General features: G+C 40.9%; 1 protein-coding gene across 3 annotated transcripts in view; it reads left to right on the top strand.

The window, feature by feature from the left end:
• The window catches only part of LOC147897850 (phragmoplastin DRP1B-like), a 35,574-nt gene extending 25,921 nt beyond the window's left edge, over positions 1-9,653 (top strand). For 2 of the 3 annotated variants that reach the window (XM_087380412.1, XM_087380411.1), the window contains exons 10-17: positions 4,359-4,553; positions 4,718-4,837; positions 5,372-5,442; positions 7,248-7,473; positions 7,645-7,695; positions 7,794-8,022; positions 8,106-8,245; positions 8,395-9,652. In XM_087380412.1, coding sequence (XP_087236538.1) covers positions 4,359-4,553; positions 4,718-4,837; positions 5,372-5,442; positions 7,248-7,473; positions 7,645-7,695; positions 7,794-8,022; positions 8,106-8,245; positions 8,395-8,523 — 1,161 coding nt within the window. In that variant the 3' untranslated portion in view covers positions 8,524-9,652. Of the gene's footprint in view, positions 1-4,358; positions 4,554-4,717; positions 4,838-5,371; positions 5,443-7,247; positions 7,474-7,644; positions 7,696-7,793; positions 8,023-8,105; positions 8,246-8,394 lie in introns of all 3 variants that reach the window. The other variant, XM_087380414.1, reaches the window with a different exon arrangement.
• The last annotated feature ends 15,700 nt before the right edge of the window (positions 9,654-25,353 follow it).

Raw genomic sequence — 25,353 nt, 5'->3', positions numbered from 1 at the left:
TTGAAGTCACCCAATAGTATGATCTCCCCTTGGCTAGAGAACTCCATGATGTCATCATATATCGTCTCATTTGGGCCGTGCCCTTTTATGGTGACCATACAGGCATATGATATCTGAAGGAAAGTAGCATACCAATTCCATAAGTTTTCTTGCCTTTGTATAACTAAGGAGTCTTTTATCACTCAATGTAGTAATTTGATCACTTTACTATTACACAAGAGGTATAATCCAAGGAAAATAATGAAAAAAGTACGCACAATCCTAGATATGAAGTCTTTTATCTATGGTGTATCAATCTTAGGTATGTTTAGAATGATTGGACATAAGCTGAAAATAAAAAGCGGGGAGCTGAATAGCCTGTTTTTCTTTTAGTTTCAAAAGATAGTTGTGCTTTCTAAGTTAGGAATGTAATTTTGCCTCTTTGTAGGAAGCGAGACATAAGTGTAAAGGGTCCTTTTAGTTTTTTATGTTTTAAATAAGAGAGGGGGAGAGAGAGAGAGAGAGAGAGAGAGAGAGAGAGAGTTAATTCCAGGTCTTTTGGAAGATTTTGTTTTTTGTTTCTTGACTTGCTTGTTTATTTTTACTTAGTCACCTTCTTCCTTTCTTGTTTTCTTTCTCTTTTGTTTATTTGACGTATTTTAGTAAGCATTGGGTTTGCCCAAGAGACTCCGCGGGTCTTTAGAAACCTAGTATAGCTGGTTATGCTTGGGCACTGATGACGACATAAGTGTTGCTTTGCTTGCTATAAGTATGTCTTCCTTTTGTTTTTCATAAAAGTTTTTGTTTACCTCTTTTTTCTTCTCTTTCATTTTCCCTTTTATTTTGTGTGTAGATTTTTTGTCTTTAGAACAACAAAAAATTTAAATTTGAATGATTGGACTTATTCTAGTCTTACAAAGGTATATAGAAAGTAGCATACTGCAATGAAAATTGCCCTTACTCTTTGTGGCTATAGCGGGACCCACATGTGTCGTGCGTGTTCCTCTCTATGCATCACAAAAATGAGCGGTCGTAGAGTGATTTAAAGAGGACAGCTACCCCCCCCCCTCTAGCGTCTCTCCTCAATGTCTTCCTATATGTGCTGACTCCCATGTGTATCCTATTATTATAGTAGGTAGCCCTCTCTCTGGACTTTCGTGGGTCTCCGTGTAAAAAAGAAGTAACCCATACAAGCCACTACGGGCTGAAGCAAAGGGCTCATTAAGGCCATTGCTGAGTACTAAGCTAAGCTAATAATCTCAAAACTTAGACATAAAAAGCTAGTGCTCCAAATACGTATCGTGGGGCCATGGTGGCTCTCTAATGAGACATGAAAATGTCTTGTATTTGTGATTGTCGAGCCATCTCTCGTGGTGGCGGGGGGTGTGGTCTGTGTGATCTTTGTATCCGGTGGGCCATGTCAAGGGTGACACCTCGGCTCGGATAATCCCCTCCCAAGTAAAGCAGTGATGGGCCAGACCTCTATCATGCATGCTCTGGTCAGTGGTTTCCATGTCTCTGGCTCCATTGCTGCGTGCCGTCTCTCCACTGCTGCGTGCCCCTTGCCCTAAATGAACCGACTAGAGGGGCGGTAGGTGGCCGACCACCAGGGCCGACCTGGTCTGCAACAAACCGACCAGCAAGGTCGGCTGTTGTGGGCTGGTGTGAGGCCTGAAGGCCTGCCAAACAAGGCACCAACCATGCGCACACGTGCGGCCTGGTGGCAGCCCCTAGGCGGGCTGATGGCGCCCCCTACACAGCCGACGAGCAGGCCCTGCAGACCCCCGTGCCTTGTGTGGCAGATGGCAGCCCCTCTGTGATGTATGCCGGCCCCTCCACGTCCTCAAAACAGGAGTGAAAGGTCCGTACAGGTCCGTGCATATGTAGGCCTCCATGATGAACCCCCTTTGCCTCTGGGGCAGGCAAACCCACAAACAAGGCCCTCGCTCTCCCTCACATGGGCGGGCAGACCCACAACCAAGACCCTCACTCAAGGCGACAGGGGAGGAACTCTAACAGGTCCATGCTTCCCTCGTGTCCGCTATCTCCTCCTCTACCTCCAATCTGTTCTGGGGTTGACTTGATGACATAAAAGTCGTTGACATATCGTTGTGCTCGATCTGTCTCCTGTGGTGCTGTCACCTTCTGCTGTCTGATCTGTGCAATAGGGTCACTATGTGCCGCTGCATCTCCATCAGATAGAGGCCCACACACAAACACACACACACACACACACACACACATACATTTTGGGTGAAACCACTATATTTATATCAAGAAAAGTTTTTACAATGAGAATAGTCTAAAAAGTGAAACCACTGTATTTATATCAAGAAAAGTTTTTACAATGAGAAAGAAAACACTACTCTGAAAAATCAAAAGCAGTAGGAAAACACCTCTAAAGATGATACATCCAAGTCATCCTGATGACAAGCATCATATAGAGATTGCTGTAATGATGCTCTAAAAAACTCATAAGGTTGGAGCAATGGCTGCCCCAAGAACACCTGATTCCTCTGCTTCCAAATGGTCTAGAGTGCCCAGAATCTGACCCAATGAAAAAAAGAGAGTATTGGGCTTGTACTGTTGTAAGCCTGCCAAAGATCGAGAAATATTTCCCAAAACGATGACCAGGGAAACACAGTTGAAGATAGTGGGAAATACGGCCCAAGAGATCTTTGACTGTTACACCCACACACACACACCCACACCCACACCCACACCCACCCACCCACCCACCCACACACACACTTTTTTTGGTGAGAAGAATATTTTATTGTTGTGAAATAATTACATTCATAGGTACTCCAAAAGCGGAGTAACTACTACTCAACTGGAAATCTCAGTATAAGCCATATATACATCATGGTCAATCAAATGAGTCTGAAAGCAATCATAAAACGATTGCCGCAGAGATCTTTTGAAAAAAACAAAAGATGGAAAAGTAGGATCACCAAAGACTCTTATGATTTCTGTCCATCCATAGAGTCCAAAGTGCCCAGTAGCGCACCCAAACAAAAAATAAATCAAAACCCTGTCTAGCTGGATGAAAACCAAATAACCAGAAGAACTTGCCAAAAGTACCCACCGACCCACCCACACACACACGCACACACACACACACACGATCAAGAAGACCCCCGGTCCTTGTATCTTGTAAGTTGGGGTGATTGTGTCAATGGAGAAGGCTTGACCTCCCTTCGTCAATCAACCAAGTGAAGTCCCACTGCATCCTCTGTGTCCTAGCCACTATTCGGAGCCCTTGCCTTCAAAGTTCATGGTTCAGGGCAGCTCCATAGGTATGCGGGATCGTCTCAAGGTAACTATGCGCACATCAATGGCACCTCTTGTCAACGCGCATCTACTCCAACGGGGAGTTGATGGGTAGACTCCCATGGGCAACCATCCAAAAGAGTAAGTAATCTTCTGTGGCTGGCGGTTGGGGCATCTACTACTCAATCCAATGTCACTCTCGAAAATTCCTAGCGGGCGCCTCTTGCTGGAGGCAACAAGCAATGCGCATCATGTATGAGAAGAAGGGCACCTCCACGCATCTCTCCGAGCGTCCTATTTAGGATGAACAAAACCACTTGCTCAGATTACACTATACCTCACCAAAGGGCTGGCCCTTCCACAACTAGAGGTGTCTTGCCCCGAAGTGTCTGGTGTTGGGTCGATGGTCTGATATTTGCCCAAATGGCCGACTACTCTAATCCTTTGTCATTCAAGTAGGTCTAGGACCCCATCTATCTCTAGGTCTCGCAAGCCCCCCCCCCCCCCTGCCCCACTCTATAATGCATGGAGTGGAAGGATTCAAGGGCTCGGTGCAAATACTAGATATACATGCACAAACATGCATAGATAGATAGATGGGCGCCCACATGCATATATGTACATAGATGCATACGCACATGAAACCACGCATTTACATACATGTAGACATATATGTATGTGCATGCATGTGTGTGCGTGCGCGGTGTGTGTGCACGTGCGTACACACGTATTTGGATTTTGTATTTATGCATGCGCTCGCATGTGTGTGTGTGTGTGAGAGAGAGAGCGAGAGAGAGAGAGAGAGAGAGAGAGAGAGAGAGAGTTTATTAGAGTCTTCGAAAGACCGATGGGTCAATGGATTGTGACAAACCAGATACAAACAAGCTGAAAGGGTGGAGCTGCTAAACGAGCATCAACATCCATACTACATGCTACATGCTACATAGTCGCAAGAACCTCAATACAAATCCATAACTTAATGTCCATATCAATATGGCCCTCCTTATCATCACTATCATCATATGTCATAAAAGTACAAAGCAGAGAGAGAGAGAGAGAGAGAGAGAGACAGAGAGAGAGAGGGCTTATTTCTTTCTCTTTGCCAGACTTTGGAAGGTCGATCATATAAGCTACAACATCCATGGGTGGGAGTAGTCAATAGATCTCAGGCAGATATTAATAAAAGTGTTGACATGATTGCTGCTAGGCGAAGAGAACGTGAATATTTTGCATCTAGCCCTGATTATAAACATCTGGCTGGTCGCATGGGGTCTGAATACTTGGGGCAGATGCTTTCCAAGGTAATATCTGCACGTTATGCCTTTTTGATATCCTTCTAGTGAAATCTACTTATTTTGAAAGTTGCAATTTATCAGCCAGTCTTTGGTGCCAAATGTCAGTTAGTATAGTAGTTTTTTTTGGGGGGAAATGTTATAAATGATGATTTCGCTCGTCATGTCCATAGCATCTGGAGGCCGTTATCAGGTCACGTATTCCTAGCATTCAAATGCTTATCAACAAAAGTATTGATGAGCTTGAAATGGAGATGAAAAGTCTTGGTAGACCTGTAGCAACAGATGCTGGGGTAAGTTATCATGCAATAATTCACAGTTTTTAAGAGAAGATTAATGAGTAGGTTAATTGTCTTATGTATGTTGAAAAGTATTGGGAGAGCTGATGACTTGCATACATTAAAACGACACTTGAGGTGCATGTTTATACATACATCTTTATATAGTGATGGATGCCACAGTACTACTAATGTGCAGGATGTGAAACAGGAATGTAACGTTCCCTAAGTGTGCAGTGCAGCATACCCTCATATGGACACAGGCGCGTGCGCGCGCGCACACACACACAGTGTGTGTGTGTGTGTGTGTGTGTGTGTGTGTGTGTGTGTGTGCATGCGCTCGGGGGGGTGGAGTGCACGCCCTCCTCTTGTCTTTGAAAAAAAAGAAAAAACCCACGACACCAGCATACTCGTGCACTGACAGGCTATTTGTTGCCTGGAGGCTGTAGGATGCCGTGTCTTTTGACTTTATATTTATTTTCTTTTATGGTTTTAGATTGCATTGATTGGAGCCTTTGGCTCTTTGTGATTCTTTTGAAATGGATGCAGGCCCAACTTTACTCCATCTTGGAGCTGTGCCGGGCTTTTGATCAAGTTTTCAAAGATCATTTGGATGGAGTGTAAGTTATTTTCAATGATTTTTATCAACCTTTAAACCAAGAGGAATGGATGTCAGGTTCAGAACTTAAGATTTGGAATGGAGTCAACTTTGAGGGGGCAGAAACTTGGTCAGTATAGACAAAATGATCAAGTTTTCAAAGATCATTTGGATGGAGTGTAAGTTATTTTCAATGATTTTTATCAACCTTTAAACCAAGAGGAATGGATGTCAGGTTCAGAACTTGAGATTTGGAATGGAGTCAACTTTGAGGGGGCAGAAACTTGGTCAGTATAGACAAAATGGTCAGATACAAGCAATCAGTTTTTAGTATTTTAACCAAGTTGGAATGAAACCTCAATTGATGTTGCAGTTCTATAGTCTATAGCAGCCTACATAAACTTTTTCTGTGGAGCCTCAGCTTGACAGATACTGTTACAACCGATTGTAGATAAACTTTCTGTACGGAGAAATCTTTTGTGTATGACACTTCAGCAACATGCCACGTCTGTGTGCTACATTAGCATACGAAGTGAGCTTGTAGTGTCAGTAAGAAGCTCTAGAAATACATAATTCACCCTGAAAGGCTAAGAACATAAGTCCCCATGTGGCGATTGCGTCAGTGCGGAGGTGGCTGTTTGTGTCAGAAAGGTAATGGCGGTCCCGTTGGTCTTCCAGGGATGATGCTTGAGCTAGCATTGTGTAGTGTCCTCTAGGCTGGTGGTGGACGGATGAGATCCTGATTGGTGGGATCAGCAACGCGTGTTGCAGGCAGCTGTATTCCCAGGGCCTGGGGGCACACTTGGTCCTGAATGGTTACCCCTGAGGGGCAGCTTGGGACATCAATGTCTCGAGATTGGGCTGAAAGTGGCTGTGGGAAGGGAGGGAAGGAAGGGGGAAAGGTGGGGGGGTTGGGATTTACCCTCATGTTACACAAGTGGTATGGGCTGAGTGGGATTACCCCTCATGTTGCACAAGGGGGAAGGAGGGATGGAAGAGAGGAGATGAATTGCTAGGCAGGCATGTTGCTCATGCTCCCGGACAGGTAGAGCTATGACCTACACCCTCCTCAGGTGTCTTCAATTATAGCTGTAATCTTGAGCATGGGCTGATTGGGTTATCCATCATGGTAAGCGTGATTCTCAAATGGCTCTCATACCAATGGACTAATTCAGATCTGCAGATTTGGATGCTCTAAAACATTGTTACAGCAGCAAACACTGTGAACAGATGTGGGCAGCAAAGATGCTGCACTTTATTAGTTCAGTTTGATTCCTCCAAGAGGTGCGGTAGGCACAAGGAGGGGTACGAGTTCAGCAGAATGTAATGAGCTCAAAATAGTAGTATACAATGGTTCGAACAGTTGCCTCTGTTATGTTAGTTGCACTCTGTGACATCTGGGCAGGGCATAACAGTCTTGTTGAACCTGTGATGCTTTGTGCTCAATTGGGTTTCCTTTGGGGCTCATTAAGATGATTCAGCTCCCCTTCGATCTGGTTCTTGGGAAGTGGCCTCCATGCACTAGTTCCCACTTCAGTCCACCCTCCCTAAGCTGTTTTGTAGGACCTCGAATTGAATCCGTTCTTTGGGTTTTTCAAAATCTCTTTGATGTTAAATTTAAAACAATGTTAGGAGTGGGGGTTTGGGCTTTCGGATGCTTGCACCTTCACACGACACATCAAAAGCTGGTCTGTAGATACACGTTGACAGTTATTTGTTGGTAAACGGATTCTTACGTAATTCAAATGGGATGACGTGAGTACTATGTTATTGTTTAATGGTTTTACTAAAATTTTGGAGGTAATTATCAGCCATTTTCAATGACAGGCGATCGGGTGGTGAGAAGGTTTATGGTGTTTTTGACAACCAATTCCCTGCTGCTCTCAAGAAATTGGCATTTGACAAGCACCTTTCTATTCAAAATGTACGGAAGCTAATAAGTGAAGCAGATGGCTACCAGCCTCACTTGATAGCACCAGAGCAGGGATACAGACGTCTCATTGAGGGCTCCTTATCTCTACTTCGGGGGCCCGCAGAAGCTGTTGTTGATGCAGTAGGGTCTTTCTCTGATTCTTGAGATATTACTTGATCCATCTGTAAAGAAGTTAGATTTTCTTCGTTGTTGCAGAAAGCAAATCCCGAAAAGATGAGTCTGTAGGGTGTTTCAAGGATTATCACATAATGAAGTATTTTAAAAATCTCTGCAAACTACTTCTCTGTGCAGGTGCATTTTATTCTTAAAGAGCTCGTGCGAAAGTCTGTCAAAGAAACTGACGTAAGTCTGTTCGCAACTATAAAATCATCAGAGTTGTAATGGTTATGAAGTACTATTCCTTGTATAGTGCTTAATTGGAATGTTTTTTGGTTTCTCAGGAGTTGCGACAATTTCCAACTCTGCAAGGAGAAATAGGAGCAGCGGCTATCGCTGCTCTTGAGAGATTCCGTGATGACAGCAAAAAAACTTCTCTTAGATTAGTCGACATGGAGTCCAGTTACTTGACAGTGGAGTTTTTCCGAAAGCTTCCCCAGGAACTAGAAAAGGGAGGAAATCCAACAGCTTCATCGTTGGACCGCTATGGTGACCCGCATCTCCGTCGTATAGGTAAATTGCCGAGATGTGCAACTTCATTTTGTTATGTATTTATGGTTTATGATTTGAATCCATGTTTAATATCATTTGTACAGGATCCAACGTGTTGGCATATGTGAATATGGTTTGTGATGGACTGAGAAACTCTGTGCCTAAAGCTGTTGTGCATTGTCAAGTCCGGGAGGCAAAGAGGACCCTCATGGACAATTTTTATACAGAACTTGGGAAAAAGGAGGTATACGCTTCTGTCTTTGCCTTAGCCACAGTTTTGATTTGTATGTTGATCCTCTCCAATAAGTCTGACCCTATTGGGATGATTTCATTGTCTTGGTTTCTGCCTAGCCAGTGCAACATAATCTTTCAATCTCCATTGTTTTTGAGTAGGGAAAACTACTTGCACAGTTGCTCGACGAAGATCCAGCTGTTATGGAACGCAGAGCTGCATGTGCAAAGAGATTAGAGCTCTACAGAAATGCCCGTGACGAAATTGATTCTGTAGCATGGGCAAAATGAGCAATTTGTGTGGAATGAACTTTTCCCAAGCAGAAGAGCTGTATGTGCCTAGAACCATGGAAGAACCAAGGAAGATTGGAACAGTTCCTGGTGCGTGATCGCAGAAATTAGTCAACCACAAATGTAATTAAGTATTGAAATTTTTCCATCACTCTCTTCATCATTAGTATGATGAAGTTGAGATTGAGGGAGCAATTTGTTTATGCCACTCGGAATAATTACTTTTCACTGGACTTGGCTGATTTTGAGGCTTTTGATAGAGCATTCCCCAACCCCCCAACTCTTCTCCCCTTGTAGGAAAGCATATTTACAATAAAAAGGAGAGCACCATGTGAGGATAAATTTGAGGATAAATTTGTAAGAGTGTTACAGACCAGCGGCCAGCCTAGGCCAAGTTCAAGCAAGGTGAGCTGAAATTGATCCACGTGTCGAGATGTAAACCATTAGATTGATTTGGTCACAACTCAAGAAAGCGAGCAAAAAAGCTGAATCAACGAAAACTGACCTCCATAAGCAAAAATCATTATGAAAACTAATTGGCTTTCATACTAGATTTTAGTCCAATCTGCTTCCTATCCGAGGGCTTTTTGTAGCTATTTGTCTCTATTTTCTGTACTGGGCTCACCTAACTTGTACAGATCTGTCAATAGATTCTTGAAGGTGTTCTCAATGTGCTCGTTGTGGCGAGGAGAGTTGAGTGAAAGACAGCAGTCAAGCATCTTGGATGTCTCTTAGGCCGTATCAACGGGCAGTAATGGCTAAAAGAAGCATAGGCTGGGCAAAAATCTCAGGTGTATGGAGCACGATTGTGCCTCTTGAGCCCTGACATTTTTCACATTTATCGAATTGTCAGTTGACGAGAGATTTGGGAGTAGTAAAGCTCTAAGATTCAGCAGCCTGTCATCTGTGATGGAACAAGGAGATTCCTATTGGGAATCGGATTATGGATTGTTCATAAATCGGAATAAAATTGTATGAAATTCATGAAAAGTTCAAGATTGATAGAAACTTGAGCTTATAAGTTATCGATGCTTGCACTACGCTCCAATTTGCAAACCGCAATATGTAATGGCAAAATCTATTGTCTAAGGCAAGGTCTTAGGTGATGTCAGTTCCTTGTCGTATTGGATGGTTCTCCCCATTGAAACTAGTATCCTTCATCATCTTCCATAATCATTGATAGAATGTCCTTATTCTCACTACATTTGAAGTTTTGTTCTTTCTTATAGATTTTTAGGCAGGTAGCATTGTGTCATGAAATAGAATACTTCCTTCTCGTGGAGCCACGTGTCATGATTTCAAATTCAATTTTTAAATCTCAATAATGTTTTTCTTTTTTTTTGGAGTGCAAGAAAATGTTGTATCCTTTTGAACTTAATGTAACTTCTCTAGTGGCGCATCCAATTCTCTGTAGTTTCAAGGCGTCATCCCATCTTCGTCATCGCCATTTCCATTGCCATCACCATTGCTCCACCCCCGTCTCTTCCATGCTTCTCTCAGCTTGAGTTCCTCACGCTCCTTCCTCTTTCCTTGCTCGTTTCTTGTTTTCAGCAATTTCCTTTGCAACTCTGCTCTTCTCCAGATTTTGACGTCGGGTATTCTTGCAGCACCTTTTCCTTCCTATCTACTTGGGTAGTCTGTAATTTCGTAATCTTGGATGCTTACGGCTATATTTCTTCAAAAAAGAATAGGTAGAAACACACTTGTAGTTGCGTTTCTTTGCTGAAGGTGATGCAGTGTTGTTTTTGTAGAGCAAACGTCAGAAACGAAATGTTAATAGCTTTTTGACTTTGCTGCGGAAAACGAGTTGTCCAAAATGGAGCGTAGAGCCAGGTTGCTCCACTCGAGGCAAAAGAGAAAGAGCTTCAATAAACCAAGCGACAACGGATTCAAAGGAAAATCTCACAAGAAGCTGTAGGATTCGAGCAACATGACATATTGTTGTATTCCCGTGCAAAATTCTGGTATTCGAACAAGACGAGAACAAGGAATAAGATACTCGAAGCGGAGTTGCATGAAAGCTAGAATGATGCGAGCTGCAGATACATTCATCCGCCTGTGCTGTATCTCTCTAGGTTCTTGCTTTCTAGGAAGGTTACTTTCCTGATGCGGATCTAGCAGTGGTGGAGTTGCACAACAGGATGGACGAATTGGTTTGAATGTAATTCTACATATTTCAAGACGAGAGGGGGTTGGGTAAGATCATGCAGGCGGCGGCGGAGGTTTAGGAGACTCGTGGATGTGCAAGATTTCTTTCTTGGCACTAGTTTCTTGTGAGCAAAATGCAGAGTGAAGAGGATGCAACAACAAGACTCAAGGCCCTCAAGGGTGCGCATGACGGGTCTCAAAGCCTCTCCCTCTTTTCTTTCTATGAAGACGGTTCTCGAGCCTATCTATGGTAACCCAATGAATACAGGAATCAATCTCTTCAAGTTGCTTGGCCCCCAGTGTCCTCCTCACCTGCACGGGAGGCAACACTTATCAAAGGGGCCAGATTCGAGAGCAGGCTTTGCATTTTGTCATTATGCAAATGAAGAGCTTCGAAAATTCTAGTTTGCGATCGAGGGTAGTGGCACTTCCGCGCTACATTGCTATGAAGGCTCTAGAGAAGAAAAAACCAAGACCGTAGGCAGTGGAAGCAACCATGGCTATGGTAAAGGCTCTGGCACTTGAGGATTAGAGGAGGTACGTGCACTTCATGGCGAAGCTCTTTGGGTGGAAGCCTCTTACTGAGCTTCCTTTGCTTGCTTGATTTGCTTAACTACCAAACTCGTTTTTCAAACGTTTTGATTTAGAAGGGGAGGGTTGTGGAGTCTAGTACGAATGATACGGGATTTTTTCGCTATGGAATGGATGAGTGAAGAAAGGGATTGATCTCTCGTTGCTTGTGTATTTTGATTTCGTCTTAAAATCCAGAAGCAAGTTCATTGTGGAAGCTCTGCGTCATGGGGGAGGAGCGATGGTATGGATCCTAGAAGGTGCTGCTTGATTTTGTTTCATTGAGCTGGCTATGTTGAAAAAGATTTAACAAGCTGATCGCGAAGGGCAATCCCTGAAGCTTATTTCTTCGACTGGAGACCGCAAGGATTGAACATTCAATTATTGCAGGTTGCTTCTAGGAAGCTTTATCCACTCATAATTTCCACCTCTTCTGCTTTTTTTGGCGAAACTACGACTTCAAAGCATAATGCGCTACAATTCCTTTTGTCTACATGTCCTTGTTTTCTTTTGCGTTAGTGCTTGATGTAGTTCAAGTTCAAGAGAATGTAGGTCCCTTACTTCGCTACAATTTCCTGTCTTCATGTCTCTATTTTCTTTTGCGTTAGTGCCTCATGTAGTTCAAGAGAATGTAGGTCCCTCACTTCGCCTGTTCAAATGTATTGAATACAATTCCTCGCACGGTTTTGTTTACCAACCTCTAGAGCAACTCGAAGCAGCGGAATGAATTGCAAGCTTTCCTTGCAGATGATTAAGAAATGGAGTAACAGCACTGATTTTCTTGCACAACCTGAATTCTGATTTCTAATAAACCTATGTCATGAAGAGTGGGTGGCTGTCAACTAAAAGGCATCTAGAAAACATTGTAAGCCATTTATGAGTAAGCGAATCAGGTGAAGGACATGTAAAATGCAGCTCAAGAGCAGCAACATTACACGAAGGGACCACAAGGTTGAGGAGCCATTAGTTCTCACTAATTGTTCTTTGCTATGCTGACAATTAAATTGTGATCCTTATCTTCCCATCATTCTCGATTGCTCAAAGGTAAAGTTTTCTTTCATACTAGTTTTTCTTTTAATTATCTAGACTAGCCAATTGTGTATACTACAAATGCAAAGTAATATTTATTGAATGTAAATGTAAAATTCTCTCTGCTAATTGTCAACTGCAAAGTTCTCTGTGCCAAATTCTATGCAAATTGCTATGTGCTAAATGTAAATCTATATGAAACCCAAGGAAGGGCATGTTCCTTGGTCTTATAATTTTTGGAGAGGAAGTGTGCCAACTCTCCTCACACAATTGTGTGGTTATGTGCTAAATGCAAAGTACTATAAGCCAAATGCAAAGGTGCCATGTGCTAAATTCAAATTGCTATGTGCCAAATTCAAATTGCTATGTGTAAAATTCAAATTGCTTTGGCTAAATGAAACAGAACCCAAGGAAGGGCATGTTCCTTGGTCTTATAATTTTTGGAGAGAAAATGTGCCAACTCTTCTCCCACACAAATGTATGGTTATGTGTTAAATGCAAAGTACTATAAGCCAAATGCAAATTGCTATGTGCCCAATTCTAATTACTAATGCAAAATTCAAATTGCTTTGTACTAAATGCAAATTGAAATAAACCCTAAGAAAGGAAGCACTCCTTGGTCTTATGATTTTTGGAGAGAAAGTGTGCAAACTCTCCCTCACAAAAGTATGTGGTTATGTGCTAAATGAAAAGTACTATGTGTATAATGCAAAGTGCTACATGTGGAATGCAAAGTACTATGTACCATAAGTCTTAAATTGGTATGTGCAAATTCAATTTTCTAAAATCAGAACATGTAGTTATATGCTGAACTTATGAAATTCAAATAAAGCATACTCTTGAGTCAATACAACTACTTGCCCACTGTCGTCGGATATGACATATAGCAAGAGAAGATTGTATTTGACATACCAAACCATATTCAAATGCACACTGTGGAGACATTTGAAATTTAGGAATCAAGTAAAGAATCAAAAGAGGACATCAAAAGGAAGAAAGAACCAATAAACCAAGTCGAATGTAGAAAGCTTGAAGAGGAAACCCGTTGATCACTCAAGGAGGAAACGGAGTGCATGTCATGCATTTGGGGTTGGAAGGCAAAAGCAGTGGACTCAGACCAAAGAGAAGAGGTCATTCAGGAGGTCGAGAAGCATAAAGCCTCGTATAAACTATCAAGATACTTATTGGATATCGTTTTCTAGGGTTGGGTCTCTACAACCTTGCTCATTGCTTTGAATTGATTTATTCAAGGAATGGGTTATTAATGGAAGTCAATGGGGCTCTCGATACTAGTCTTCTATACAAGAACGGAATATATTTCCTACAAGTGGATATTCAAGAGAATTATCCTATAGAAGCACCCTAGGTTTGTGGAAGTAAATCTCACTACAAGTTTCATCACATCTGAGGTTCAGTACAGGTATAATGTATTAGTAAATTGACACGTTTCAAATGTATGGTGGGTCAATTTCCACTCAGAATCCACCTCTTCATCCCCAATAATTCCGATCATACACTTTGCATGTACTAATGATCTATCTAAAATGAATAAAATCCCAAATAACGATTACATATGTTTTAGTAAATAATTTATGTTGTAGTCTTTCTCCTCTTCACAAATAACGATTACCTATTTTGAATGCATGATTTATGTTGTAGTCTTTACCGTCATCAATAATTGAGCTGATTTACTAAAAAAGTGGTTCCTTTTCTCTGTAGGTATTCATTCAAACATAATCACTGTCAACAACACAAGCATACGAGTAAACCACTATAGGTAAATTTTAAAGATATGAACTCATTAAAGTAGAATTGAAAGCTGAGCAAAAATAGAGTTAAAAACATAATCACTGTCAAAATGAGCATATGATCAAACCACTATAGTAGATTTTAAAGATCTAAACTCAATTAAAGCAGAACTCAATGTTGAGCAAAAATAGAGCTAGAAGTAGAGTTGAAAGTAGAACTAAAACCAAGTTGGCAAGAGAGGGGCATGCTTTCTCATATTGTAAATAAACGGAGAGCAAGTGTATTGCCTCTCCTTGTACGTCATGTATGTATTTTCTTTTTATTTTATAACTTTCTCATATTACAATGTTTTTATTTTTTCCACTTTCTAAAATTTAATTATTTTATTATTTTCGGTTGCTTTGAAAGGGTAGGAGCTCCCTAATCGTCAATTGAATATGTAGAGTTCTATTTTTACAATGCATTCAAACTTAAACTTATTATTATACTTAACCAACCCTCTCTCTTTTAATGCATGTTCTTGATGGTGAGTGAGAGCTAGAGAATCCAAAGAAATGACCATGGTGAATGCACAATCGATATAAGATAGCACCATCATTCATGTGATCATAGCTCATCTCATAACATCTCAAAGGTCACCATGATGATTGCTCCCATGTTATCGAACAGAGAACTCACAAGATTATGTGAGCAATCCCTTATTTATGTATTTATTGGGCTTTAGTTTCCAAAAAATGCTAAATAATTAAAGCAATGCATCTAATATTTATAGGGAGGATCAAGCCCGATGGAAGTATCATCTCTAATTCTTTTCCTTACTTCCTTTAAAAAAAAAAGAATTGATATTATACTCCAAATTAGAGATTATGTACTCTATAACAAAATAAACCATAAGGCACTCAATTCAATCAATAAATGAATGCAAAAATATGCAATCGCTATCAAATAAAGGAGTTTTAATTACATGCTCCATAATAGAAAAGGGATATAAAAGGTTAGATTTAGAATAATTTCGTAGTAGCAACACACTGGAGCCAAAAGTAAACATAGTGCAAGTAAGTCTAGTCATGCACTGCTAGTTTTATTCCCCACAAAAGAGTAGAAAATGCAAGCAAGTCTTTATTCCCCATCTCCCTTCTCCTTAGGGGGATATAAATAAAAGTGCATGTTAAAAATAATATAAAATCAAAGTAGACGTTGGCTTATATTAAGAAAAAAAGAAAACAAGTATAGAAGGGTGAAGCCTAGCAAAACATGCTTTGTCATAGTAGGCAAAAAAGGAAACTGTGGCTCAAGCCTTAAGTTTCAAAGCTAGCTCAAGTAAGGCATATCTTGTGACCTTGTCACTTCTCTCACTAAATGATACACGTGAAGACCCTCCTTAGGTCTATTGATTATGTCACTACCCTCATTACTAGTCAAAATAGAAGTTGGCTTGTATTAAGAACAAAAGAAAAAAAGTATAGAAAGATGAAGCCTAGAAGAACATGCTTTGTCATAGTAGGCCAAAGAGGAACCAGTGGCTCAAGCCTTAAATTTCAAAGCTAGCTCAAGTAACGCATACCTTGCGACCTTGTCACTTCTCTCATTAAATGATACATGTGAAGGCCCTCCTTAGTTCTATTGATTATGTCATTACCCTCATTACCAATTGACTTTCTTGTTGAAAAAATAGTAGCTATATGGTCATTCTTCTCTTGATTAGACATAAATAATTCAAGACATAAATAGTCAAAACTTTTTCTCTTAGATCAGTGCTGATCTTTTAATTGGTTCAAATACTACACAGTGTGAGTACTCTGGATCCATGGACTTATTACATTTTCTTAAAAGGCTCTTGGCATGTTAAATTCAAGGTGAGATATTTGGAAATCTAATCCCAAATTTTTTGTTCAAAATCTTTAGCAAACCACATGGTACCAAGGGTGTTAGGTTGAACATTGAGAAAAATAGTTGGCATATGATTAAACGGAGGGCTTTTGATCAACTACAACAACTTGAATTGCATATTGGCATGACCAAAATAATCGAGATAGGATTCACTTCATGCCTAGTAGCACAAGACATTCCAAAGGGAGAAACATAGTTTATGATGAATAAGTACATCCTCCAATCTGCTATCAACGACCCTCCAAAGCATCTTCCAATCATGAGAGTTACAACATTGTGAAAGGCACATGATGTTTTGAGGCTTGTAGAGATAACTTTCAATCTACAAATTATCCTTATTGAGAGGAAAACACCAAAAAACACATTTCTGGGATAGATAAATATTTAGAGCCTGAAAGTCTGCAGTGAGCAAAGCTCTATTGATAAACACACTTTGTATCGGTTGTTAGGCTCACTAAACCTAAGGCACCTTATCTTTTCAAGTTAAAGTTTCCAACTACTAAGTTAAATATCACCATCAAAGTAACAATGCAAGCTGTAGATACCATCATTTAATCCCTTTCTCTTGAAAAACTATTATTAAGTGAGGCAAAAGAGAGAGTCAAAGGAAAAAACCAAAAGAGGGCTAAAAGATTGAGAGGATGGCTTATGAGAGGCCTTTGAGGCCATTGGGTAGGCCTATGTAGACACTTAAAGGGGTCAATTATTTGACACCTTGGCTTCTATTGCAAATACATATCCCCTTGATAAATCTTGGAAAAAGAAAACTAAGAGATCAATGAGTTTCAAAGCCTTGTAAACCTTCAAATCTTGGGTTGCATGCCAAATCCTTGCTTGCACGCTAGTCACAATCTACACATGGCAATGCGTGCGTTTAATCACACATACAAATGGTAAACAATTTGTGAAGTCCCTACATGATGGGATGTCCTTTCATCATCTTCATCTTTTGGGGCCCAGTTTTGAGTGGATTTGTGGTTGCCTATGATAAACTATCTATGCTCTCTATGCCACCATGTGTCTCATTTTGGTGTTGATTTGACATGGTATCATAGCATGATTGTAGGTTAATTTTAGGAATAGCTCGAAATTTGTCATGAAGAGGTGTGTTGGGTTGCACACCTGCTCCTTTCTTGTACACTAGCTGTCAAACAACTGTGTACCACTCTACACATGGTAGCAACTAGGTTTTATCTTGCATAGAAATGGTAAATTCATTGTGGTCCATGGAGCCATATATGATGGGACTTTTTGAGGCCCCATTTTGAGCGTCTTTGCATTTGATGAAATTGTCTAAGCCTCTCCATGCAACATGAGTGTGTGTGCTACTGGTCAAAATTTTGACATAAACAAACATCTAATCTCTAGAAAGCATTATGTTTGACAATAAAAAATGCAGTGTTAATATAATACTCTTGCATATGGTAAAGATGCTCAAATAGCTTCTACAAATGGCAGGATGTTAATTTTTAGATAATTTTCATCAAAATGTGCACATATGTGATTGCATCAATCATTGCATCGGAACGATTTTCGTGCACATAAATCCTGTAAATAAGGTTTGTGATTATGCGAATCTCTCTTTCAACTTATAATACTAATATTACAAAATAGCTCTTAAAACTTGAACATCCCTTAAACATTTACCTTGGGCTTACAATATCCAAAGTGCTGCTCTTATAACAAAATAAAGATTCACCTCTATTTCTAGCTTCTTGCACTACCATGCAATGTAGGCATGCACAAGAGAAAAACTCATCAATAGATGAGATTAAATTAAGAGCTTGAGCATCTTGCCTAGAACTAGACTGAAATAGACTATTATCAGTCTTGCTAAGAAATAGACGTTGTATACATGTTTCTTTGTATAACTTTCAAATGGTTCAAATGTGTACTTATGAATTTTATTAGTGTATGATAATTTTATTATGCAATCTACACTAGCCTTTCACATTTGACCTCATGGCCCAAGGAAGTCAAGTGGTCATTAATGTCATAACTTGGATAAGATACTTTGTATGCTTACACTTTTTTTCCTCGTCTCTCATATGTTTACATATTTTACATGTTGGGAAGAATGTCAAGGTAGAACTCCATGAGTTTTTGGAATAAGAGTGAAATTGTAGTGGGTGTAAAGATCATTAATGCATAAAACAAAGAATGAATCAGATCATGACGTAGTGAGGAACTCTTACACTAGAGTGGTAGAATGGAACAATGAAAAGGATTTAGAAGAATGGGTAGACATTCAAAATAAAAGATGAGATAGCTTGAAGACAGCACCAGAGAATATGAGTGACCACCAATATAAGAAATGAATGGCTCATGGATAAAGATGAAAAAGGAAAGGTTGAGTAAAAGAGGAAGAGTGCATGTATCCTCTAGTTAAATTGATGGACAATACTCTATAGAAAAGGGGATCACCCTTGAGGCCTTTAAAAAGTGATGCCTCTATCATGGAGATGATTTGTTCAATGCATGTACATAGACTCCATCATCATCTCCATTAACTCCAACATGTCGTATGAGAGACTATTCGAGGTCCTACAATATACTATGGTCCCTAGATTCCATTTCTATCTAGGTTTGCTATGCTAAGAAAGTTTTAGTCTAACTATTTCCATTGTAGAAATTTGTTACCTAGTGAGTTTGAAAGAAACTAGTTGTCTTTATTGAGAAAAGGGCCACTCAAGGCCATCCATAACTCTGCCATATTTTTAGTTTATTTCATTATCTTGTTAAAACACTATCTAGCTCATCAAGTTTCCATTATCTTAGCTTAGTCTATAACTTATATAGTCATGAGATCATGAAAGGTATGAAAAAGGTGTATTTGGAGATGATAATAGATGTTCAAGGCTGTTAAAGAGCCTATTATGAGCTAGGGTGGTAGCAACACACAAAAATCCATGGCAACACCACTCAATAGGTGGACCAAAAGTCTAGAAGCTTTGTGCACAAAAGAAAGGGTTGTAAATAATTGTGGAGTGACATCATATCATAAGAAGATCCTTTGATTTTAACAAAATTTCTTTGTATATATGGGATTTACTCCACATGGAAGCCGCTACAGCAATCTTTGTAAAATTCAAATGCCTATAGAGCTTATGATCCACATATCTGATAAAGGCCTTGTTTAAAGTACCATCAAGGCCAAGGTTCACACCATCAAGAAATAAGTTTCTAAGAGACATATAAGAAAGTTTTGAATTTCTTTAAGAAATTCAAAAGCATTACTCTTCAAGCTCCTTTTATCACCAGTGACCATTTAACTATTTTTTGAGCTAATTTCAATGTCAACCAAAGGTAACATGCTCTATTTTTGTGAAAGCATCATATTGAGTTTCTCATAATAGTAACTCATCATCAACAAATCAAATTATTAACATAATTTCTTTTTGAAATGGAATTTAAGATTATTGAAATGTAGACATAAATAGAAACAAGAAATGTTCATCCATATTGAAGCAATGGGCTTAATGGAATTTCATTATTCCGACTTTCTATTATGGAAATTTCATTCAAAGGAGCACATCAAGACCAAATGAAGGATTTAATCTATTGAGAGAGTTTCATTTAATCTATTGAGAGAGTTTCATCAACAAAAGAAAATTTTATTGGAAATTATATAAGTCTTACTTTGACAAAATTATACACCAAAATTCACAAAGATGAAGTGGAAATTTACACGAAACCTTAAGACAAGATGAGGAGAGGGTGGCGAGGGTGTGTGTATACCTTCACACTTTGAGAAGGAGTATAGTCTCTTGGATGTGCCAGATGATGATGAGGGTATGGTTGACATGATGGATTCTATTTTTAGGGGCACTACATCACATGTACACGTGATGTCCGAGTTTGAGGCCATGTACATGGCACCTTTGATAGAGGAGTTACAGATCTTATGGAGAGGAGTGCGGGTCTTTGATATTTCCAGAGCTCCTAGACATACCAATGACATTTTTGTGTGGAACGCATCGATCCTATATTTTGAAATAACACTTGTGCATAGCAGATGTATTTCCTTCAGACTTTGAGGAGTGGGAACCAGTCGAGTGCTTCTTAGGTAAGTTACTGCCATTCATGAGGATTTAGGAAGGCAAATGCATGCTAGAGAGAAGTCCTCTCCTTTGAAATAGAGAAATATTTATTGGTATAATGCCAAGTACATTACTCCAAGGACGGCATTAGTCTATGGCCATCTTCAATGCATTACAACACCACAACTTGAAGACATGGATTGCAGCATGGTGGAACACTGCAATCATACAAGGAAAAGATTGCAAAGGATGTGGGCATGGCCATGAAGTTTACATTTGGGTCTAAATGGGTAAGGTTGTCTTTGTTTATGCCTCTACACATTTTTGCTTCTTGTTTTTAGAATATCTAGATGCACAGAACAAAAATCATGTGGTCATGCAAGTGCCTACATGAGAATGCCCTTGAGGAATTGCTTGGGGTGAATTGGGGAAGCAGGTCAGGTGAACAAAAGGGTGATTTGTTTCAATGCCATGTATGTAAGGACAATATGGTTGTCAAGTACCACATCTCCCGCCAAATGTTATATTTCACTTTCCAATATAGGCGCTAGAAGAAAATAGGTGGCAATTGGCTCCCCCTTGACTCTAACAACGATGATAATACAGGGGTAAGTTTATGTATTGGTTCTCGCCCTAAGCGAATGTTGAACAACAACAACAATTTCCCACGCTTGAATAGCTTCTTTTTCAAAGCCAAATACACCCTTCTCTTTTGCCTTGCTTGAACCTCCATGGTAAGATAATAGCTTTTGATATATATCTCATCCAATTGATCTAGCACATCTAGACAAAACACCATAGACTTTTGCAGAAGAAGCCTATCCTCCACCGCAATGCACAAGCTTGGAACCACATGCTCGATCGGCGTGATTGCCTCAATCTTGAATGCTAGCTTGAAAGGAGTCAGCCTAGTTGCCACCTTGAATGACGTGCGGTAGGCCCACAGTGTAGCCAACAACTTTTTTTCCCAATCTGTGTGGTGCTCATTAACCAGCAATAGTGAGATGATCTACTTGAATGTATGATTTGTGAATTCAGCCAATCCATTGGCTAGTGGGGTAATAGGGAGATGACTTCTTGTGAATCACCATGTAAAAGGAATTCATCTGCTTAATGACCTTGTTTATGAAGTGAGTACCCCTGGCACATTGACCAGCTCGATCGGACAGCCAAACAGCATAAACACATCCTGATAGAGGCATTTTGTGACCGAATCTGTTGTGCTATTGTAAGATATCAATGCTCCACTCTCGTGTAACTATGTGGGAACCAGCTAACTCTACTTGTAAGCCCCCCATATGAGGAGAAGGCACTTGAGTAGCTCAGTTATCTGGTAGGTCCTGGTTTGGACACTAGATGGGGGCCATGTGTGGCTTGATGGCTGGATGGCTTTAGATAGAGTTGGCACACTGTCAACTAGGCGACATGCAAGTGTGGGAAGTCATCCCATGACTGACCGCACTGAGGGTGGACGGAGCATTTCCCGAGGCAACCCACTCTCGAGTTGTGGGGCCCGTTTGGAGCCCCAGATGAGATCCTAGATGGCTCTGGGCCGAACCGAGATCGTAGGTTAGTTGCTCTATTCTGTGCCATGGTTCTATCGTGTGGTTGGTGGCCTATTTCGGGACCAACCTCCAGTCGACCGTTTTGGGTTGACTGGGTCGCGGTCTCCCAATTGGGTCTAATCGACTATGACTGGTGGCTATATAAGAGCAAGCCCATGAAGCCCATATTTATCATTGGCTACAGCAACCCTGATTCCTTAGCATCCAGCCTCCTTCCTCTATTGTTTCCAACATGCCATCGAAGCTTCTCACATAGGAGTGCACAGCTGGGAGTTTTACAGTAATCAAATTTTTGATTCTCCATACTATCTGCTTTTCTCTCTTGCATACGAGATCCTGTTATCTGTTGAGCACAGACGTCGTATTGTTTTCTTACATGGTATCAGAGCTTGGGCTCTAGCAAGAAGATTTGGTAGTGTGTTTCTGTTTGCGAGCAAATTGTGAGAGATGGCCCAGCCCGCAAGACTGCGAATCCCACCATTCGACGAAAGCAAAAAGTTGGATGGCACTAACTATCCACTCTGGAAGTTCAAGATGAAGACCATCCTAAGCACATACGACCTTTGGGATACTGCTACTAGGGTGGACGTGAAGCCGGTTGCGAGACCGGATCCAGCCAATGCAGGACAACAGATAGTACCAATGGCAGATCAGATTCTGAAGAAATGCAGATGCACTGTGTTCTATTGTCTGCAGTGTAAGTGATTCTGTCATGGCGTTAATTCAACATGTTACCACAGCAGAGGAGCCATGGACGGCGGTCTTGAAAAATCAATACGAGACCATGAATCAGAGACGGATTCAGAATCTGGAGAGTCAACTCACGAACGAGAAACTGTCTGAGTTTGAAACGGCAAAGAAGTTCATCACCAGGGTGAAGAATCTGCGCAATCAGATGACTGCGATTGGCATCACCATCACTAGCAAGAATCTAGCACAAAGGTGCATACAGATTCTCCCACCAAAGTACGACGGTCTTGTTAGGGCGCTGAATACGCAGAATAGAAATCCACCCCTCAACTTTGAGGATGAAGACTAAAGATGAGGCTTTTAGTAAGTTCAAAGAATGGCATGTAGCAAAATGGAGTAGCAAAGTGCAAGATGCGCGTCATCTGCAAAATGGGTAGGAGTATGATGAAAGGGAAAGATTTGCCAAAGACTTTCTGGCTGAAGCATGTAACACGGTAGTTTACATTCTGAATCGTAGCTACACGAAGGCTGTGAATGGGATGACTCCACTGCAGGCCTTTTTTGGTAAGAAACCTTCAGCTGCACATTTCAAAGTTTTTGGATGTGACTGTTTTGTGCATGTCCTTGATGCTAACAGGACCAAATGGGAACCGAAGAGCCGGAAGTGTATTTTCTTGGGCTACAGTGAAGAGGCGAAGGGTTACCATCTCTATAATCCTGTTACCAAGAAGGTAATAGTAAGTCGCGATGTGGTCTTCTCAAAACAGCCGCATCAATTGGAGGAGGATGCTTCCTTCCCAGACAACTAGGACCAGGATATCCATCCAGTACAACCACCAACAATAGACCGAACTCCCCCAATGGTGCTTGGGAGGATTCAAGATAAAGAAGAGGAAGATGAGCCTATAGAACCACAATGGCAATGGCCATTCCCGAAGTGGGTAAAGCAGCATTTAGACAGCAAAGAACCTCCAGCCATTGAGGAGGAACTATCCGAACACTGCTGGTCCAAGAGATTAGAGGAGCAAAGAAGGGCGTAGGAACACTTGGTCAACTACGCTTTGATGATAGAGGTGATCCGTGCTGAAGAACCCAAGTGTCTTGAAGAGGCACAGGGTGATGATAGGTGGTTGAAGGCTATGCAGTCAAAGTACGGCTCCATAATGAAGAACAACACTTGGGACGTTGTGGATCGACCACCAAAATGCAAGGTAATCGACACCAAGTGGGTGTACAAGACCAAGTATAAGTCCGACGGCACGTTGGATAAGTACAAGGCTCAGCTCGTGGCAAAAGGTTTTGCACATGTACATGGTTTTGATTATCAGGATACTTTTGCTCCCATAGCTCGACTAACCACAATTCGCAGTGTTTTGGCTTTAGCAGCACAAGAAAGTTGGCCCGTGTTTCAAATGGATGTAAAATCTACCTTTCTGAATGGAGATCTCAACGAGGAGGTATACGTGGAACAACCACTAGGTTTTGTGATCCCCGGTTCAGAAGGTTAAGTCTGTAAACTAAAGAAGGCACTTTACGAGCTGAAACAGGCCCCATGAGCGTGGTACAAGCAGATTGATGCCTACTTTCTGCAAACCGGGTTCAGAAGGAGCCCATTTGATGCAAATTTGTATATCTGAGAAGGAGGCAGGTGTATGATCGTGGTCCTTTATGTGGACGACCTTGTCATAACAAGGAACCATGAAGAAAAGATCTCGCATACAAAGCAGTTGCATTTCTATTTGGGGATTGAAGTTTGGCAAGAGCCAAAATAGATCTTCATCTCACAGCTGAAGTATGCTGGAGAGATACTGAAGGCATTTAGCATGGCTGAGTGCAAGATAGTTGGCACCCCTATGGAGGTTGACATGAAGCTCTCAAATGAGGATTCATCACCACTGGTGGACGAAGTGAAGTACAGAAGGCTTGTGGGCAATTTAATTTACTTGTAAAACACACGGCCGAACATCAGCTTTGCAACTGGTGTACTAAGCAGGTTTTCCCTGGGAGAACCATTGGAGGGCAAGGATGCAGGTGCTGAAATACATCAAAGGCACACTTGATTATGGCATCACCTATACCAAGGGCAACATCTTGATCAGATTATGTGACTCGGATTGGGCAGGAGACGTGGACAGTAGGAGATCAGTCATAGGTTACTGTTTCTCACTTGGATCTGGAGCTGTGTCATGGGTCACCAAGAAGCAACCTACAGTTGCTCTTTCTTCTACCGAGGCAGCATGTTTTGCTTCTTGTGAGGCAGTGTGGTTGAGGAGGATTTTAGGGGACATGAGTACAGTGCAAAACAAGCCTACACAGTTATCATGTGACAATCAGAGTTGCATGGCAATTGCCAAGAACCCTGTGTACCACGCTCGCACAAAACACGTTGAGATTCAATATCACTTTGTATGCGATCTCATCATGGATGGAGAGGTCGACCTGGTGTACTGTACTCACTGTCTAGAAGAGGGGGATAATATTGCAATTGTCACTGCCTCTAGGGAGAACGAGGAATATGACCCATACTTTGTACTGCAATGCACAAAATCTAAGCACAAGATTGAGGAAGCATTTAAGTATCCTCGGGAACAACCTACTGTGAGAAAAGGGATGTACTAGTTGTAGATTTTTTATACAAAAAAAACATCCAAGAGAGGCCACAATTATGTTACAGAAGAGTCCTCAAACATTTGTGTACTCTTATCTAGTAAGAGCTATTAAGTTTTAGATGCAACCTATGCGATAATGAAAGAAGGAAAAGAGTGTCTTCAAATTGGATTTAGACACGCATGAACACATCTTGGATTGTCTTGGAGTGGTGGACGAGGACAACTAAGATAGTACTAAGAAAATATAGTCTCATTGCAAGGAAATAATATTCCACTTATTCTAGAAAATGGAAGTGTATTTGAGACTATGCATCTTTTAGTAAATTCCAAAATAACCACCATGCTTGTTTTTATGATTGTTTTTGTAAATTCCAAACTATAAATCCCATGCTTGATTTTAGTATATCCCAAACAACCACCATGCTTGTTTTAGTAAATCCACGCTAATCCACAAATCCTAAACTAATTAATTGTATGCTATTTATCTTGTAATAATAGAAGCAAACCACCAAGCTAGTGGTATTTAATATCCTACTGTGC

The sequence above is a fragment of the Dipteris shenzhenensis genome, chromosome 10 (assembly GCF_047967505.1).
Source record: "Dipteris shenzhenensis isolate YYH24624 ecotype China chromosome 10, Dip_SZ_1.0, whole genome shotgun sequence".
NCBI classification, from domain to species: domain Eukaryota; kingdom Viridiplantae; phylum Streptophyta; class Polypodiopsida; order Gleicheniales; family Dipteridaceae; genus Dipteris; species Dipteris shenzhenensis.
The sequence above is the reverse complement of the archived record's forward strand: the minus strand, read 5'-3'. Positions and strand labels throughout refer to the sequence as shown.